Source organism: Ictalurus furcatus, chromosome 5 (assembly GCF_023375685.1).
Source record: "Ictalurus furcatus strain D&B chromosome 5, Billie_1.0, whole genome shotgun sequence".
Taxonomy (NCBI): Eukaryota; Metazoa; Chordata; class Actinopteri; order Siluriformes; family Ictaluridae; genus Ictalurus; species Ictalurus furcatus.
Window position 1 is genome coordinate 20,549,088 of NC_071259.1, and position 18,151 is coordinate 20,567,238.

Here is an 18,151-nt window from a genome sequence, read left to right on the forward strand (position 1 = left end):
GTTTCTTCAATGTGGCTATTAACATGGGTTGCATTCATTGCTTGCAATCCCATTACACCACCCAAGATTAACCTGGAATGAAATCCCAGATTAACTGCTCCCTGTCAACAGTTAGGTGTAGTCATACAACAAACAAAATAGATTCCTGAACTCCTGATTCTGCTTGGCAAATATAGAGATGTAAAAATAGCAAAGACAACTGTATAGGATACAGTCTATTGCTAAAAATCTTGTAGGGCCTTGACATTTGTCAAAATTCATGGCAGGAGGGCTGTGTTGAGAAGCATACAGTATCTGTTCATTTAAGTGGAGTCATGATGAATATTGAACTACAACTGGGGTTCTTCTATGGTTTTATCAAATTGTTAAATATGGCACTTTTAGTTATTTTGTCAGGTATTATGTATTTTGTTCCAATGATTTCCAATGATTTCCTTTCCCTGTTACCATTTCCATTCTAGTTCTGAATTAACATTATGAAGATAATGAAATTAAAAAATAAAGATGTTTATTATTATTAATTATTTTTTTCATTTATTTATGAAATTTTATCTATCACATATGCTCACTGAAAAATTTAGTCATGCCATATGATTTTTATTTATTTACATTTTGGCTGGATTGTTTGTGTAAAGATTTTGTGACTAGGGCAAAATGGGGGATTGCATTTTCATTTTCATTTATTGTCTTAACTACAATATAAAAGTTTGGCTGGGTTTCCACGCTCATAGAATGAGGAGCATGAATGCGAATTTCTCTTCCTTGTAGGACCTTGGACACTAACATTTTAGGCTGCAGTGAAAAGTTAAATTCAAAAGGTTTATATGTCGACAAAAACAACAACCCTGAACTTATCACTAAAGATCAACCGATTCGATTTTTTTGTGAAAGACATTTATTTCCTATCAAAGATCAAAGCTAGTCAGCTTTTAAAGCAACAAGATTTCAGAATATAATAGTTTGTTTTAAACAACCAATTGGAATCAGTATTAGTCTAGATATTGTTCTGCATGTTGTCATAATTTCGTCGTTTAGACCGCACACTGATCACAAGGGGGCACTATTAATTTTTTTTTGCTAGTTCAACCGAGTGCTATAAAACGCCGCTGACCCGGAAACGAACTCCTATTGCGTGAGTGTTGTTGGCTGAGTGTGTTGTGTTTGAGTGATGAGTGTTTGTTATGGTTGAATGTTTATATGAATGTGTTTGTGTGTGAATGCTTAAGTAGTTGTATCTTTAAAAATCTACACCATGATCTTATTTGATCTGATCCGTGTTGCTGCTTTGCTCGGATTCAGAAATGATGAGAAGATACTCGTTAGCCCGCTGTGGCGATGAGCGTTTGGGATTTTTATAGCCGCATAGCAGCTTCAGGGCACCGCAATGGAGATTGTGGTTAGAAATGATGAATTGATCAGATATACTAGTGCCGGGGAGATTCTGGAGGTTTTCCTCCAGCATTTCCTCTCCGGTCTATGAGTATAGAGGCGATTCTGATCTTCACCAAAACTCTTTCCAGCAGCTGTGTGTCCGGAGCTAGCTTGGGCTAAACTGTGTCTTGCACTAGCTAGCTAGAATATATTATACGTGTATTACTTTCGGTTCAAAATTTTAAAAAATGACTAGTGGAAAGTTTATTTTTCGTTTATTTCTTTGGATTACGGCAGTGTGTGCATGTATATGTATTTATTTATTTATTCATTTTATATCCCAGAAGTTGCTAGTTTACTGTAAACGAGTCCGAATGAAAAGGATGTAGCTTGGGCGCTAAATTGAATAAAAGCCGCCATCCTGCTTCCTGGAGTAGCCTCGGTTTGTAGAAGCGTCATGGTGAGACACTGAAAAGAAAACAAACAGAAACCGATTAATTCACTACTAAAAATCAGCGACACGTGCACTACGAGGCAACAAAACGACCGTGTAAGTGTTTCATACAGCTGTAGAAATGTTTGGCTGGTCCTGTCGGATTTTTACTTAAATAAATCCAACCAAAGATGTAGGGAAATAGTAGGTGTAACTGTTAACTGGTACATAGTCAGTTCTAAGTGACAAAGTCTGTTGTAAAATTTTATTCGATATTCTAAATGAAACCGGTTCAGACTGGGACCTTAACTCTGAGATGGCGGTCTCAGCTATGACCTGTTCAATAAGCTACATTTTCACGCCCGTGATTCTATGGAAGTCCGTCTCCCCCACGGAGGAAGAAGTCCAATAAAGCGTAACTACAGGAGCGCCCCCCCCCGGAGGTTTTATCTCACCATTCAGACCTTTTTTTCTTCTTCTTCCTTCTCACAATTTAGACATCCGCTTGATGCAGTACCTGAAATGTGACTAAGCATCTGGCACACTTATTTATTTTACGCGTACACAGTCGTACGCATAGCCTTTCAAACTGTACTCCATTTGACCTATATGCGTATACAGGCGGTCGACGCATGCGCATTACGGCAACTTGCACTACCCCTCCTGGCCTACAAGTCAGTACAGAGCAGTAAAGCAGGACTTCTGGCGTGAAGGACGAGGAAGAATCACAACACCACGAAGAGCAATGCTTGGACAATCTCTTGCCACTATCAGCACCTATATACAAATCCTTGTACTCTTTAAGGCTAGAATTATAGAAATGCGGGTAATTTCTAACCTGCACTCGTTTCCGTCTCTTCCGTTTAGTCTTCAACTACGTTGAGAATCAACGGTTCTGGGTTGCCACCTTGTGGAACAACTAAATAGTGCAACAACAAAAAAATTAAATGCGCCTGCGCGACCTGCCTATACAAAGTAGAAAAATCTGGCGACGCACGTACTCTGCTGATGACGAAATTTGCGTCACGCACACTTTACGCAGTTCCTAGCGTGCGCGTAAAAAGTGAAGCATAATTTCTGCCTGCGCTAGGGTCCGGCTTGTCTTGATTAACTGATGAGTTCAGACTGTTTATAGCTTATTTATAGAGATGATTTAAGACTTTGTCTATTCATAATTTTTGGGAGGCAACTCGCTAAATGTTAAGTGGATGATAAATTACGAGGAGGGAAAAGTCAGAATTACGAGATTTTAATTTAAAATTGCGGGAGTTAGTTTTTTTTCTTCTTCCTCGCGTCAGTGGACGAAACGGACTTCCACATAGTCCCATAATGAATTGGAGATGTTTCTTACCGATCGCTCCTTCAGTGTTATAAATGGAAGCTTTCTGGGGGTTTACCCACACTCTTATGTTCATATTGTTATCATCATATTTTGGAGCATCATCACTGGTACCCCTGGAATTAAATTAAAGAAAATTTCATGGTAAAACAATGCCTGGTATTTCTTTTATTAATAATAATAAGTTTGCAATGCTTGGGATCCTCACCCCCAGTCTTTCATCAGAGTCTCTCTCTGTAACACAGTTTCATTCTTATTCAGGAGGAAATCCAGGTGGTTATCATAGGCAGCACTGAGATGGAAATCCAGGCTGTCTTTTGGGGCCTTAAATGCGAAATACACGTTATGCCCGTGTAAATCACGTGAGTGATCTTTGTATAAAAATCAGAATAGTGTTCAACATGGATTAAGATCAGCTCACCTCTTTATGATACAGAGCACTTCTCCTCATGCTGGATACAGTGGGGTTGTCGTTTAAGCGGCTCCAAGGCTCCTCATTTTGAGCGATATGTGTGGGCTTTGTAAAGGCCTGTTTCTGTACATTATCAACAAAAAGCTTCAGTTGCATTTATTACGGAAGAAAATAAAACGCAGTTTAGTTTTATTAAAGGAGGGCGTAAAAAGTTTACCTGGCATGGTTTACGTCTGGTAAAAGTGTGGTCATTTTCGTTTTTGGGAAAAGGGAAAGGGTCTCGAGCTCGCGGCATTACTGCAGTTGTTCTGAAAAACTTAACAGTTTTGCGTTGTCATGCCAACCGTTGCTGTGAGAAACAACAAACCTCAACAGTGCCGCTCTGTGGTTGAGTGCTTCACTATCCACTTTATTATTATTATTATTATTATTATTATTATTATTATTATTTTAAAGGATAAATCCTCTATCCTGCTGGTACTAAAGGTTACAAAACCAGACATAAAAAAGTTATAGACATTAAGACAGTAGTCTAGGTGATTCCACTACTACCATTACAAACCATCAGCTAACCATTAAAACCATCACCAAATGGTTTACGTTATGCAGTAGGGGATGTTAAGGTCCGTAATAGTATCCACTAGACTTAACATGCCACCAACAGAAGGCAAGAAGTTACCAGTAGAGACCCACAAGGACCATTACAGTTTCCATTAAAACTGATACAATTCCCATTATAATCATTAACATTCAGCAGTTAATTTTTATTTCACAGGTCTTGCACATGTATAGAAATACTGAGGATATTGCACATGTACATATAAAAACAGAACTCAAGCATATGTACATACACACACATCTGTTTTATTGTTTCTTTTGTATAGGTATTTATGGAAATGATTTTCTTTATTTCTTTGATGTTACTCATCCTACTTGTTCTGCTGTGTGAATTGGAATTTCCCCTATGGGGGATCAATAAAGGTACATCTTATCTTAAATCTATTACAAATTTTATCAGGGTTTTTTCTATTGTTTGTTTTTCTTCAGCAGGGATGTTGATAATATTAGTTATTAACTTTCTATTCTTTTGCAAAGACTGCGTTTGATATGAACTTTCCTACTCCTGTAGAAACCTATATGGGAAATCAGGGTGGTTTTCCAGAAAGCTGATGTAACAAACATTAAATTTCTGAGTGAATATGATATACGTCCTGAGTTACAGGTCCCAGCAAATTACAATTTTGAATTGGTTGCTGTTCAAAACGCGATCTTGGTGATTTTGACCGTGGCATGGTTGTTGGTGCCAGACATGCTGAGTTAAGACTTTCAGAAATCCCTATTTCAGATTTTCAGCAGAGCACAGCAGTGTCTTGAAACATTCAGTGAGCAGGAGTTCTGTGGTTAGAAACACCTGTTGATGAGATGGGTCAGAAGAGGGAGGGCAAGACTGGTTTGAGCTGACCGGAAGGCTATGGTAATGCAAATAACCACTCTCTACAACCATGGTGTGCAGAAAAACATCTCAGAATGCACAGAAAATGTCAAACCTTTAGTCAGATGGGCAGGACTGTTTCTGAACATTTGGGGGGCCCCACCAACACCAATCATATTATTTTATAAGCAAGAATAAACTGAATTAATACTTCATTCCCTTCATTAATGTCTTTCCTTATCCAAGATAATTATGTATGTATTGTCTTTGGAATTGTTATGTTTTATTGTTACTGTATATATTTAATCTGTACTTGGGTAATACAGTCCAAAATTGCAATAATCTGCTTAGTGTCACACTAAAATTCTTCCTACTTGTTAAATTTGGCTAACATGACTGGGATGAAACGACCTAGTTATATATAGTCAAGTTGAATTTGGTTTAAAAATACACTTGCATCACTTTTAGTTGGTTCCAACAGTGACAATGCCCTGAAACATTTCTTTATAGCACCTGAAAAATGAACATCAGGCTACTTAGCATGGTGAAAAGTTTTAAATCAGGAAAATAATTTCTTTACTGGTTGTGATCATTTGAGTTGCTATAGATCTGAAAATAACAATGTTTTGACCACCAAAATGGTGATTATCTTTAAAGTCAGAAGACTATTGTTGTTGTAGCTAGTAATAATGAGCTAGCAACTTAACGTTGGTTTGCCTAATGCTCTTAGTCTACCTAAGGGGTGTCTGATCTTGTCCACAAAGGGCCAGTGTGGGTGTACGTTTTCATTCCAATCAAGCAGAAGCCAAAATGATTGGATACCCCTGGTCTAGATACTAGCCATATTTTGCAGACAATATTCAAAAGCAATTGCACTTCCTATTTGTGGACGCCTAAATTGACTCGTATTTGTGGTGAAATCTCAGTATGTTCGATTACTTCCGCCGATCATAGAGTGCTATGCTACTACAGGAACACTACTCACCAAAACCAGCCAAAACAACCACAGCTAACTTTGATGATGCTTGTTTGCTTTATATGGATATATGTATTTATGTTTACTTAATATCATAATGACATGTAAATGTATGAAAGTATAATTTCAAAGACGGGAGGACAGCACTTCTAGCCACCACTGCTATATTCCGCGGTGTACAACTTCTGCCCAGTTTAATGCTTTCCTCAGTTTCCACATGTTTCCCAAAGACAAGGAAATAGACAATTTTACAGTTACAAACCAGACAACAGTGTGTAGGCGACATCTCCAAAGTACAGACCTGATCAAGCCTCCAGCTGGACGCAGACGTCAGAAGAACGGAGCTGTTCCGGTGCTTTTTCATTGGAACAACTTCACTCTTCCAGCACCATGGACCGGAGTTTGAGGAGATAACCCTCAGCAGCAAGTTCTGTTTGGAGAGGTTTGCTGCCTCAGATTAGGACATTACGTTTTACACAAGGTAAACTGACAACATCAACAGTGTTTGTCACATTAATATAAAATTACTAGGGCTGTCAACAACTAGCAGTGCACTGTGCTTTCAAGAATAGATGGAAATGAAGGTAAATAAACTTCAAAATGTTTGACTGTCTAGATGATGGAGTTATGAGTGGATGTGTGGTCCAGTTTCTGTTCTTGTTAAATTACTTATTCTGTAAAAGCTGACATTAGACTTTTTATTCTGTTTTTAATAATTTTTTTAATTTACTTGTGCATTTTTATTCAGAAACTTGTTTGCATATTTTTGATTGCAACTTTGGGCAAATCCAGCAAAGAACGAATAAACTTCGATGACTTTGCCATGATCCCGTTTTCCTCCGCTTTAAATCTCCCGTACTGGAAACTGAAGAACGGCCTTGTGTCAAACGCTGAAGTTACGCCTATTCAAATGAAACTGCAAATGGTGTATTAGCGTTTGCATTTTCATTTACACGAACATACAGTGTCTGTCAAATTTCCAGTGGAAACGCAAAGTCCATGTGCAATTGCGTTTCTCATGTGGTGGCTTGGTGGTTAAGGCTCTGGGTTACTGATCGGAAAGTCGGGGGTTCAAGTCCCAGCACTGCCAAGCTGCCACTGTTGGGCCCTAGAACAAGGCCCTTTACCCCCTCTGCTCCAGGGGTGCTGTATCACGGCTGACCCTGTGCTCTGACCCCTGCTCTAACATGCGAAGAAAAAATTTCACTGTGCATATTTATATGTGATCAATAAACACTCGTCTGCGTTATGAGCCTGTCATATTGAAATAACAATAGCAATACCCCATTTGCTATTTCATTTCCTCAGTGTGGCATAACGGAGCCTGATAATATTCAAACAGTGTCGCAAATCCCTTTGCATGTGCATTTCCCACGCCTTGCACAGAAACCCGCCAACCAGTGTTGGGGGTGGGAGTATACTACAGGGCATGTTTGTATTTGGAAGTGATGTCACTCACAGTCGACTGCATTTTAGACTGGCTCGCTGTCACCGGAGATTCATTGCACATTCGAGATTCTCTCTTCTATTTCTCGAACAATAAACACACAGAAAGTGTGGAACAAGAACCAAGTACAACTGAATACATTTGTAACTTTTCTCCCATTAAATCCCCCTGAAGGTAATCTCTCAGAAACGCAACTCAACAGCGCTTTATAGTAATGGAGTCAGTAATGGACCATCTAAAAATTGCATGACCTGGGCAACTGTGTAAAGACATTAAACTTCAAAAAATCTATCACTAGGTATTATTTAAATAATAAAAGTATGAAATTTTATTGGTTTAAACCAAAAACCATGCGATGTCCATACCAGTGGGTTAAAACAAAAATCTTCACTTTGTCCACAGGCTTTACTCACCCCAAAATGGCCTCCCCGAATGTGCTTGCTTGAACGTGGTGTCCCTGAGGCTCTTAAAAATGATGTTAGGTTACTAAATTCCAGATTAATGTTGAATTCACTCAAAATTATTTATTGACTCTGAGTACAGTTAAAACTCAATATTATGTGTCACAAATATAGCTTCGAATTAAGTCAATTTAAAAACAACTTTTTCAGCAAAATGTTTACTTTAATGAGCCATTAAATGTGTTTATATATTTATTTATTTTTAATCAAAGAAATCATTGCTAGCTAGCTAACTAGCATCAGGTATTAAAGCACTCTCTTTTTTATCCTCCACACAAACATCCTTATCTTCCCTTCACAAATCCTGTTCCTACAGAAGACATTCTGTGCCTGCGTAAACATTAAAATGTATGTAAAGGATTATTGTTATTATTCTAAGGTGTAAATCACAGTTTAATCATGTTTAGCTGGTTAGCATTCCCACAAGGAAGCTGACGTTAAAAAAAAAAAATCTGGTGAAAATCTAGTTTAGAGAATAATGTTTTAGTCATTTAGTTGTCCTCTTTTCTGCTAGTTTTCAAGTCTTGAGTTTAGTTACGAGTCTTGGCTTAGGATAGAGTAAAACTGGCTCATAGTTAGTTTTCTTGTGTGTGTGTGTGTGTGTGTGTGTGTGTGTGTGTGTGTGTGTGTGTGATTGCACTGCTGTTGCTTACCTGGAAGCATGAAAATGGTTTAGCAAACTAGTACTGTTGCCTAAATTCAGCACTCACATGGGCTCTAATTCATTAGATGCGTTTTGTCCAGCAATAATAATTCTCTTGCATCATCACTGAGATTTCCCATTTTCAAATTACATGTAAGTTTCTTCTAAGTATTGAAGCTATTCAAGTTAATATTAGTCTCTTGCTAGGGCTGGTTCTGTTTCATCATTTTTGGGATTATCACCATATCCACAGTATTTCAAAATCCATGTTGTGGCACTGCATCATACCGGTATTCACTATACCTCTCAGTCCTATTATAAACCTTGAAAGATTTGTGGAGCCATCATCATCATCATCACCAGGAACTTCATTAGCAAGGTTAGTGTTAGTGCAATCACTAAAGCTCCCACTCCGCACCAACGTTGCATCAAACATGAATAAACAGAATGAAACGTCTCTGTTAGTGAGGCATGTGTACTGTACTCACCTTGAGTGTCTGTCCATCTTATAATTAAAAAACATAGGATAGTAACACAAATGTCACTTAAGGCAACAAAACACTTGAAACACAAGCATAGTATCAAAGGAGTGAGTAACAAAAAGTTAATTTGGGTGATCAGAACACTTAATGCAAGCATATGTCGATTATGTAAAAGTTTTATAAAAGTCCATCAGCTATAATTGGTAAGAAAGAACAGAGGCAGTGTGATTGTCACCTTCTTTCTGTTTATTTTTTATTTATGTTTTACTGTAGCTTATGATGTACAGTGGGGGAAATAAGTATTGGATTAGCAACACTTTTTTTCAGTAAATATATTTCCAATGAGGCTATTCACATGAAATGTTCACCAGACATCAGTATTAACTCAAGAACTCTGTAAATTTAAAGAATTCACAACATTAAAGTCCATAAATAAAGTGGAATGACACAGATGTTCCTTCTTGATGGCCTTTTCATAGACCATCAACTAACCCAGCTAATATTAATTTGCACAGATAGGGGGTATGATTACTTATGGATTTCAGCTGGTTCCTAGCCTTACCTTGCCTTGGAGAACTGCTTCTCCTTAGCGTGTTCAATAAATTTTTCCTGTGTCATTCCTCTTTATTACACATAACTTTATTTATGGACTTTAATGTTGTGAATTCTTTATATTTCCAGATTTCCTGAGTTAATACTGATGTCTGGTGAAAATGTCATGTGAATAGCCTCATTGGAAATATATTTACTGAAGAAAATGTTGAGTGGACTTATCCCCACTGTATCAGGGTCTTCATTTGATTACTCAGGTTGTAGTTCTCTGCCTCCACCTCTGAAACCGGATCCACAGCCCTCTGGTGTTGCTCCTCAGTTTCTGCCAGGGAGTCTTAAAGTACAACAGTTAAGCCTTGTATATTTCTGTAAAAGGACAAAATGTCCCCAAAAAATTAGTAAGCACACACACACACACACACACACACACACACACACACACACACACACACACACACAGAGTTCACAATAGCAGTCATGGTTTCATGAAAAGGAAGTTTACCTTCAGTAATTCCTCTTTTTCCATCAGAGTCTGCTTCATCTCATTGTTCTTCATCTCAAGCTCCTAAATACAGACAATAAAATAAAAAAAATGTCCCTAAAATGTGAGTAAACAAGCACACACCCACATACACACAGAGTTCACAATAGAAGTCATGGCTTCATGAAAAGGAAGTTTACCTTCAGAGTCTTCATCATCTCATCGTTCACCACCTCAAGGATGCTGTTAGCCTCCTGCACTCGCTCAAACTCCTAAAACACACACAAAATACGATTAAATTCGAGTGCTTAATGCTTAAACATAAATAAAATCCTCATGTTATTACTATAGGAGCTGCTTAATGCAAGGACTTTTCTCATGTTCGTTAGTGCTTCACACTCCCTGTGAGTCTCAGTGAGTATGTTCCCTATGTTCTGCACTGTTCTGCGCAGTGTTTCCACTTGGTCTTTCAGGTCAGACTTCTCCACCTCCAGCTGAGCAATGGTCTCCACAGCCTTCTGGTGTTTCTTCTCAGCTTTCGCCATGGAGCTTTGAAAGTACAACAGTGAAGGCTTATTGGATTTATTTACTTCTACACACACATTCAGACACTTTTAGAAACAGTGGGAAAAATGACAAAACGTCACCAAAATATGAGTAAACAAGCACGCACACATACAGACACACAGTTCACAATAGCAGTCGCAGTTTCATGAGAAGGAAAGTTTACCTTCAGTAACTCTGTTATGTGCATCAGACTCTTCTTCATCTTATCGTTCTTCATCTGATACTCCTAAAACACACACATGGGGCAAAAGATTTTCACACCTGCAATGGGCCACTTCTATTAATTATTAAAATCTAGCAAACTTGAAAATTCTATTTAAATTTTAATTCAATGAAACTCATCATGCAGCAGAAACATGAAAAGTCCTCATATTATTTCTAAAGGACACTTTTTTTTTTTACGTTTTCTCACGTACATTCATTAGATCAATAGACACCCTGCATGTCTCAGTGAGCAGGTTCCCATTGTCCTGCACTGTCTCTTGCAGTGTCTTGACCTGGTTGGTCAGGTTCGCCTTATTCACCTCCAGCTGAGCAATGGATGCCTCAGCCTTCTGGTGTTTCTCTTCAGCTTCAGCCAATGAGACCTAAAAAAGTACAACGATTAAGGCTTATTTCCTTTATTTACTTCTTACAAAGTTTACAATAGCAGTCATGCTTTCATGAAAAGGAAAGTTTACCTTCAGTAACTCCTTGTGCATCAGAGTCTCCTTCATCTCATTGTTCTCCTTCTGGAGGATGATGTGAGCCTCCCGCAGTCACCCATACTCCTAAAACACACACATGGGGCAAAAGATGATTAAATTCGAGTGCTTCATGCTTAAACATAAATAAAATCCTCATGTTATTACTATAGGAGCTGATTAATGCAAGATTTTTCTTGCTTACATCTGTTAGCTCATCACACTCCCTGTGAATCTCAGTGAGCATGTTCCCCATGTTCTGCACTTTTTCTTCTAGTTTGGTCCTGGTTGGTCAGGTTCGCCTTCTCCACCTCCAGCTGAGCAATGGACTCCTCAGCCTTCTGGTGTGTCTCCTCAAGTTTCGACATATAACTCTAAAAGTACAACAATTAAGGCTTATTTACTTCTGCACACATTCAGACACTTTTATGGTTTGGAAAAATAAAAAATTATTCGGACAGTAAACACTAAAGTTGTGCCCTAAATGCCGTACTATACACTTACACTATGCATATGTACTACCGTCTAGTGCAGAATTTCCACGGACCCCCTAGTGTTCACTTTGGCTGAGCTGACGATCGTTCATTGATGAATTTATTTTAAATTTGTGCAGCCCTAGATTACACACACACACACACACACACACATATACACAGCGTCCCTCAATGGTCGGAGGATGCTTTGCGTGTACAGACTGGGAAGTCTTTGAGGGAGAGCTTGATGAGCAGACTTCAGTTATCACTTATTACATTAAATTCTGTATTGATTCCTTCATACCAGTAAAGACTACCAGAACATACCCAAATTCAAAACCATGGATCAACTCATCAATAAAATCTCTTTTCAACAAAAGAAAACTTGTCTTTAAGCAGAAGGACTTTGCTGGTCTCAAAATCCAACACCAGGACATCAAAACTGAAATATTTAAGGCTAAAAAGAAGTATAAAAACAAATTGGAGCAGGACTTTGCAAATATGAACACCAAACAGGCTTTTCAGCAAGTCAGGGCTCTTACTGGACAAGCCATTAAACAGACTGTTTCTGTAACAGATCCCACCACCTTTGCTGCTGATCTTAATATTTTCTATGCCTGTTTTGATACTTCTGATTTTTCAGCAGAGTGTGATAGCCTTTTGGATTCTTTGCCTTCTCAAGAGCTGGATTATGAGTCCCTTCTAACTAAGCAGGATGTCTACTTCCAGCTTATTAGGTGCAAACTGAATAAGGCTCCCGGGCCAGATGGAATTCCAGGTCGGGCCTTGAAAAACTGTGCTCTGGAGTTAACCCCCATTCTTCATACTCTTTTATTTCGATCACTTTGTAATTCAACAATACCAGTCACATGGAAAACATCAGTTGTTATTCCTGTTCCCAAAAAATCTCATCCAACAGAATTAAATCACTACAGGCCAGTGTTATTAACTTCGATCATAATGAAATGCTTTGAGAAAATGGTTCAAAACATTATGCTTCCATATGTTTCACCCTTTTTGGATTGGTTCCAATTTGCATATAAGTGGAAGTGAGGTACAGAGGATGCAGTGGCTTGTCTCTTGCACTGTATTCCTGGAAATTATGCCAGACTTCTTTTCATTGACTTTAGTTCCGCTTTTAACTCAATTCAGTGTCATCAGTTAATCAGTAAACTACAGTGTCTGCAAGTTCCATCACCACTAGTACACTGGATTTATAATTTCCTTTCTAAAAGACCACAAGTGGTAAAGGTGGACAATGCATTATTGCCCATTATTGTTCTCAACACTGGCGCCCCCTCAGGGGTGTGTAGTTAGTCCATTTCTTTATATTCTCTATACAAATGACTGTCAGAATCCAGTCACCACCACTCATTACTTTAAATATGCAGACGATACTGCCATTCTTGCATTGCTTAATAAGGACAATGATTCTTTTTTGGACTATTAACGCTCCATGGTACATTTTTGATAACTTTCTCCAGCTTAATATCACAAAGACTAAGGAACTGATTTTTAGCTCTTCCACAACACTGACGCATCCTTCCAGAATTATCATTAACGGAGAGATGGTTGAAAGGGTGGAGCATTTCAAATATCTGGGCATTACATTGGATAAACATCTCAACTTCAATCAGCACACTCTAGGTATTTACAAGTGCTGTCAACAGAGACTTACAGTTATTCATAAACTTAAATATCTGTCTGTTCAGCCTAGTCTGCTTCTTCTTCTGTATCGAAGTATTATTGAGCCGGTTTTTATGTATGGTGCCATTTGTTTTTTCCATATGCTAACAGCTACCAATAGAACAAACTCTTGAAGATAACTAATTTAGCGAGAAAAATTATTGGCATTCCCACGCCTAATTTATCAGACTGTGTCATTTCATATATGCTCCAGAAGGTACATAAAATTTTAAATGATCCAGACCACTCACTTTATCAATATTTCAACCGCCTACTGTCTGGCCGCAGGTATAGTCTACCCAGTGCAGAAAGACCAGCTATGGTAGGAGTTTTGTTCCTATGGCTATACAAGCGTTAAACACATAGGTAATCAGCCATTGTGATGCCATCTTATGCCCTGGCATTTGTTGTATGATCCTGATGTTTTTCTTTTATCTTTCCTCTATGCTTGTGATTGTTTATGATGGTTTATATGTATGGTGTTGTTGTGTTTATGTTTTTCTACACACCCACGGTGGAAACAAATTTCTTCTTTGAGGACAAATATATCATCCATCCATCCATCCATCCTCCCTCACAGGCCTAAAACACAGCCATGGGGCAAAAGAGGTTAAAAATCGAGAACTTAATGTTCACTGCAAGTTGGTCCAACACCATTCTTATTATGCCATGATGATAACAATAATAATAAACCTGATAATATATAATTAACCTCATGATATAATACATTACATAACTATTATCCCTAAGAGGTTCATGGTATGGAATGGTAGCTGTTTAAGTCTGTTATTGTGTTTGCGTGACAGTTGATTCATTTAATATTATTTTCTCTGTTTTAAAAAAAAAATGTATTTAAATTCTCGTATTTTGTCTAATTTTACAATAAGTTTTCCATGTGTTTGATGTGATCTTGATTAAATTAATTAATTAATTAATATATATAATGTATCATTTATTTTTTTATTTATTTATTGATTTGCACTGCTCTTAAGGCAAGACACAACAAGTGAATAGGTTTTTTTTTTTTTTTTAAACAATCTTAATTAATCTTGTACAGTTGACAACTGATATAGGGAATGATGTAATGTGTAGGGAAACAGGGGGCTCCACGTGGGTTAAAGGTGGGTTATTGTGGAACAGCAGCAGGGTGTTATGGAGGCTCCTGCATGGGCTGGACATGGGCAGTAACAATGTGTTAAAACTATTTTAGGACACACTTTATCCACAGATTCAAAACTCTTAATAAACAAACAAACATATGGTACAGTCACACATTATAGTAAAGTTGAGGCTTATTGTTAATTGTTACACAGTAATTTGAACTGAAGCTTTTTTTTCCTTATGCGTTGATGTTTTTCTCACCACCAATAACAGTGTCTGTGTAGATCTTATGATGAAAGGATAATAATAAAAGTATCTTTTTTTTTTCATTTAATTTTAACAGGGTACCTGCAGGTATCAGCACCTCAAATTCAAAACTTTTTAATACAATATTCAAGACATTTTCAAAAAATGTAAGACCTGCATGTCACTTCAGTCATGTTACATGATACATCAGCTATAATGGATTGTGTTCATGCATATACATCCATTTCTGGATGTAAGTAAACTATAGCAGGGTAAACTTCTCTAGAGGTAGATGGGAAACCATCGCAAATATCATTTTTGCATTACCATTTACTCCAACAGTGAAAGAAAAAAAAATCCAGTATTTCCTTCGCATGACTTTCCAAGAGAGGAATAAAAAACTATAGAGAGATGGATTAAGGCAGTCAGAAGAGAAAAAAATGTCAAATTTACCATCTCTCCCTCAGCAGCTGTATTAGAAACCCCCTCGCAGCAGTGTTTACCAGTTTAATTGTAATTTAATGCCAGGGCAATGTAACAAGTAGTGTTATAAATGTACAGAAATTTTTATAAAGGGATATATATATATATATATATATATATATATATATATATATATATATATATATATATATATATATATATATATATAAACCTTTGCTATTTTGTAATACTACTGTTGCATTGAATAACACTCAATAATAATGATAATAAATTTTTAATTGATGTACAAATAGTAATGCAACAATAGTAATATATTTCTGACTTAATTCACTTTTATGCGTTAGACCTTGTGGCGTTTATTTTGGTGGAAAACTGCAGGAAGTCTTCCTTTTAGTTGGCAACAGTTTGTTAAAATTCCCTTCTCATTACCGATCAGGTGAAATGCTGTAAAACTCTGCTCACAAAAATGTCTAAGATTACGCTAACATAAAACCAAAGTGAATCTGGTGCTTGTCGTGTCTAAATGCAGGTTATAAGTGACTCAAACTCCCAGCACAGACAGAGAGGACATTGGTGTGGAGCGTGGTTCACTGTGGATCGAGCCGCTCTAAAACACTGAGGAGCCGCATACACACTCAGAGAGTAACACAATCACACAGGTTTACCATCTCATACAGCAACGGGCCAAAATAACATCCAGATCTGCTTTATGGTGTCGGTTCAGTTGCATTTATAAGACCTTTGAAATGTGAATTTAAGACATTTTAATGCTAATTAAGGCCATTGTTTTAAATTAAGTAATTTAAGACTTTTTAAGGGCCCGTGGAAACCCTGATTTAATGTAAAGTTAATTAGAAGCAATGGAACAGTACCTAGATTTTGAAGTTGTTAGCACTTAAAAGTATTGATCTAAATGAGCTTAAAATGCATAGTGGGGTACAAAAAAACCACACAGTATTTCAAGTAAAAATTTTGCTGAGGAAAATAATAAATTTGGATATTTACAACTATTGTATTTTAGATCATATTGCTTAAACTTGCACTATATTTGTAAGTAAATCCAGCACATAATTTTTTACATTATAATGCTGTAAGTTTTTGTTCTGTAATATGTTCGTCATGATGTTATAATTTAATATAAAATTTACATTTGCTTTCTACCTAACAATTCATTTGTAATCTTATTTCATGATTAACACGTTTTCAATTTTTAAAAAAAACAAAAACATGCCATCTCATTTTAGAATAAAATCAAGTGCTGCTGAGTATAAAAAGAGGTAATAAACATAAGGAAATGTTTCAGTTAAAACTGTATTTGGGTCCAAAGATTGATGGATACAACCAGTGAGCATGTTTCTTATGATTTTCCTGTGTTTTTCTTTTATTTTTGTGAGGATTACAAATGCACTTTTCACAAAGGCAGGGAACTCATGACTAATTTAAACATCTAATGAATGATTTGGTTTTATCTTTTGCAATCTACGCGTACAGTACTACTTTGTTCTTATCTTTCTAAACGTTTTGAGTCTTCAGCAGAGTAACAGTTTAAATAGTTCTAAACCTCAACAGCAAGGAACACTTTCTTTTGTTGATAGGGTCTGACGGTGTTTCTGTATTCAGTCTGTGGTCAGCAAGGATTCCTTAAATAAACAGAGTCAAGAAGAACTCTTTGCCCTGGTCCACTCTTATTTAGTCCCACATTTCTTTGTTGATTACAACAGGTCTTAAACGATATGTTTAAAATGGGAATTGCAGTCTATGGAAGTTAGTTAGCCACCAACTTTTTCCAGTTCAATTACATCAATAAGTGAAAGAAAGTGGACAAATGGACTAAATGAATTTAATTAGCATTAGTTTCTTATCTGTATTTTGTCCATATCTCCTATTCTGCTTTTTTCTTTTTATGTTTTTCTACTCCAGATAGATATGAATCCTTCATGATTGCTGTATCGTCATGGTCTTCTGATGTTAGTTATGCTACACTGTAAAAAATTTTTTTGCTCACTCAACTTAACTTATTGAGTTGTCTTTTTGTTTGACTCAGTTAAGTTGTATTTATGTAAAATAAGTAATTTCAACTTAAAAAGTTTTGTTGACATAATTAAATAATCAACCCAACTACTCGTTTCAAGTAATGCAGACTTCCCAAGTTCAATTGAAATACTGTTATAAAAGTAAGGTGAACTTAACTTTTTCAAGTTTTGTGTACTAAAATTCGAGTTCATTTAACTTAATGTGGCTTGTTTTCTTAACTTACATTAGCAAGTTCAACCAAATAAATAACCCATTTTCCATATGAAAGACTATCAATTGTTTCCCTTATAATTTTACAAATGTAAACATAAGTCAAACAGGTTCAAATATCCAGAGCCAGTATTTCTTTTAACAATTCAAGCAAAAGGTTAAAAATGTAATATTGTGGAAATATCAATCTGAGTAAACAAATATCTATCGCAATTCTCAAAATAAACAGAAAAAGCAAGAAGAAATCTGTTTTTGCATAACAAAACTTAACATGTTAAGTTGACTGAAAAACTAAAAAAAAAAAACAAAACAACAATTTGTTGTGTCAACTTAAAAATTTACTTGGGAAGAACTAAAACTAAAACTCTAAAAAACTAAACTTTTTTTACAGTGAACTAATTTTGTCACATAAATTGCAGTTTCTATTCTTTCCACACCACAACTGGGACCAGTACAACTACCTCATGTATGAACACCAAATGGCAGTAAGGTGTGCTTTTTTTGGCCTAAGTAACTGTATTGCTTATAGCAAGAAACAGCCTTACAGGAGGGCTACAACACTATCAGGTTCCACACCTGTCAGCCAAAAAGTGGAATCTGAGGCTACAGTAGACACAGGTTCATCAAAACAGGACAGTTGAAGACTAGAAAAGTAGAAGTTGCTAGTGCCCATAGATT

The 18,151-nt window shown here is 36.7% G+C and overlaps 1 protein-coding gene and 1 non-coding gene across 3 annotated transcripts; one reads left to right on the forward strand and one right to left on the reverse strand.

Annotated features, from left to right (window-relative positions):
• Positions 1 to 1,095: 1,095 nt before the first annotated feature.
• On the forward strand, positions 1,096 to 1,503 carry LOC128608364 (small Cajal body-specific RNA 2). Its single transcript, XR_008386064.1, has one exon. It is a non-coding gene; the product is annotated as a small Cajal body-specific RNA 2 (non-coding RNA).
• Positions 1,222 to 3,888, reverse strand: cfap276 (cilia and flagella associated protein 276). Of its 2 annotated transcripts, XM_053625127.1 has the most exons (6): positions 3,773 to 3,888; positions 3,565 to 3,678; positions 3,352 to 3,467; positions 3,156 to 3,259; positions 2,643 to 2,723; positions 1,222 to 1,839 (listed from the first exon to the last, which is right to left on the reverse strand). In XM_053625127.1, exons 1-5 carry the CDS (start codon positions 3,848 to 3,850, stop codon positions 2,668 to 2,670), a joined length of 468 nt encoding a protein of 155 aa, XP_053481102.1. In that variant the 5' UTR covers positions 3,851 to 3,888; the 3' UTR covers positions 1,222 to 1,839; positions 2,643 to 2,667. The 2 variants fall into 2 exon arrangements, with proteins under 2 accessions (XP_053481102.1, XP_053481101.1); XM_053625126.1 differs by lacking the exon at positions 2,643 to 2,723.
• Between the last annotated feature and the right edge of the window lie 14,263 nt (positions 3,889 to 18,151).

What these genes read in the sequence shown, in the direction of transcription:
- cfap276 (XM_053625126.1), bottom strand. Translation starts at nt 3,850, where the DNA reads ATGCCGCGAGCTCGAGACCCTTTCCCTTTTCCCAAAAACGAAAATGAC. An exon ending in CCAGACGTAAACCATGCCAG is followed by an intron (nt 3,679 to 3,772) that starts GTAAACTTTTTA and finishes GATAATGTACAG; the next exon opens with AAACAGGCCTTTACAAAGCC. An exon ending in TAACACTGAAGGAGCGATCG is followed by an intron (nt 1,840 to 3,155) that starts GTAAGAAACATC and finishes TTTTCTTTTCAG; the next exon opens with TGTCTCACCATGACGCTTCT.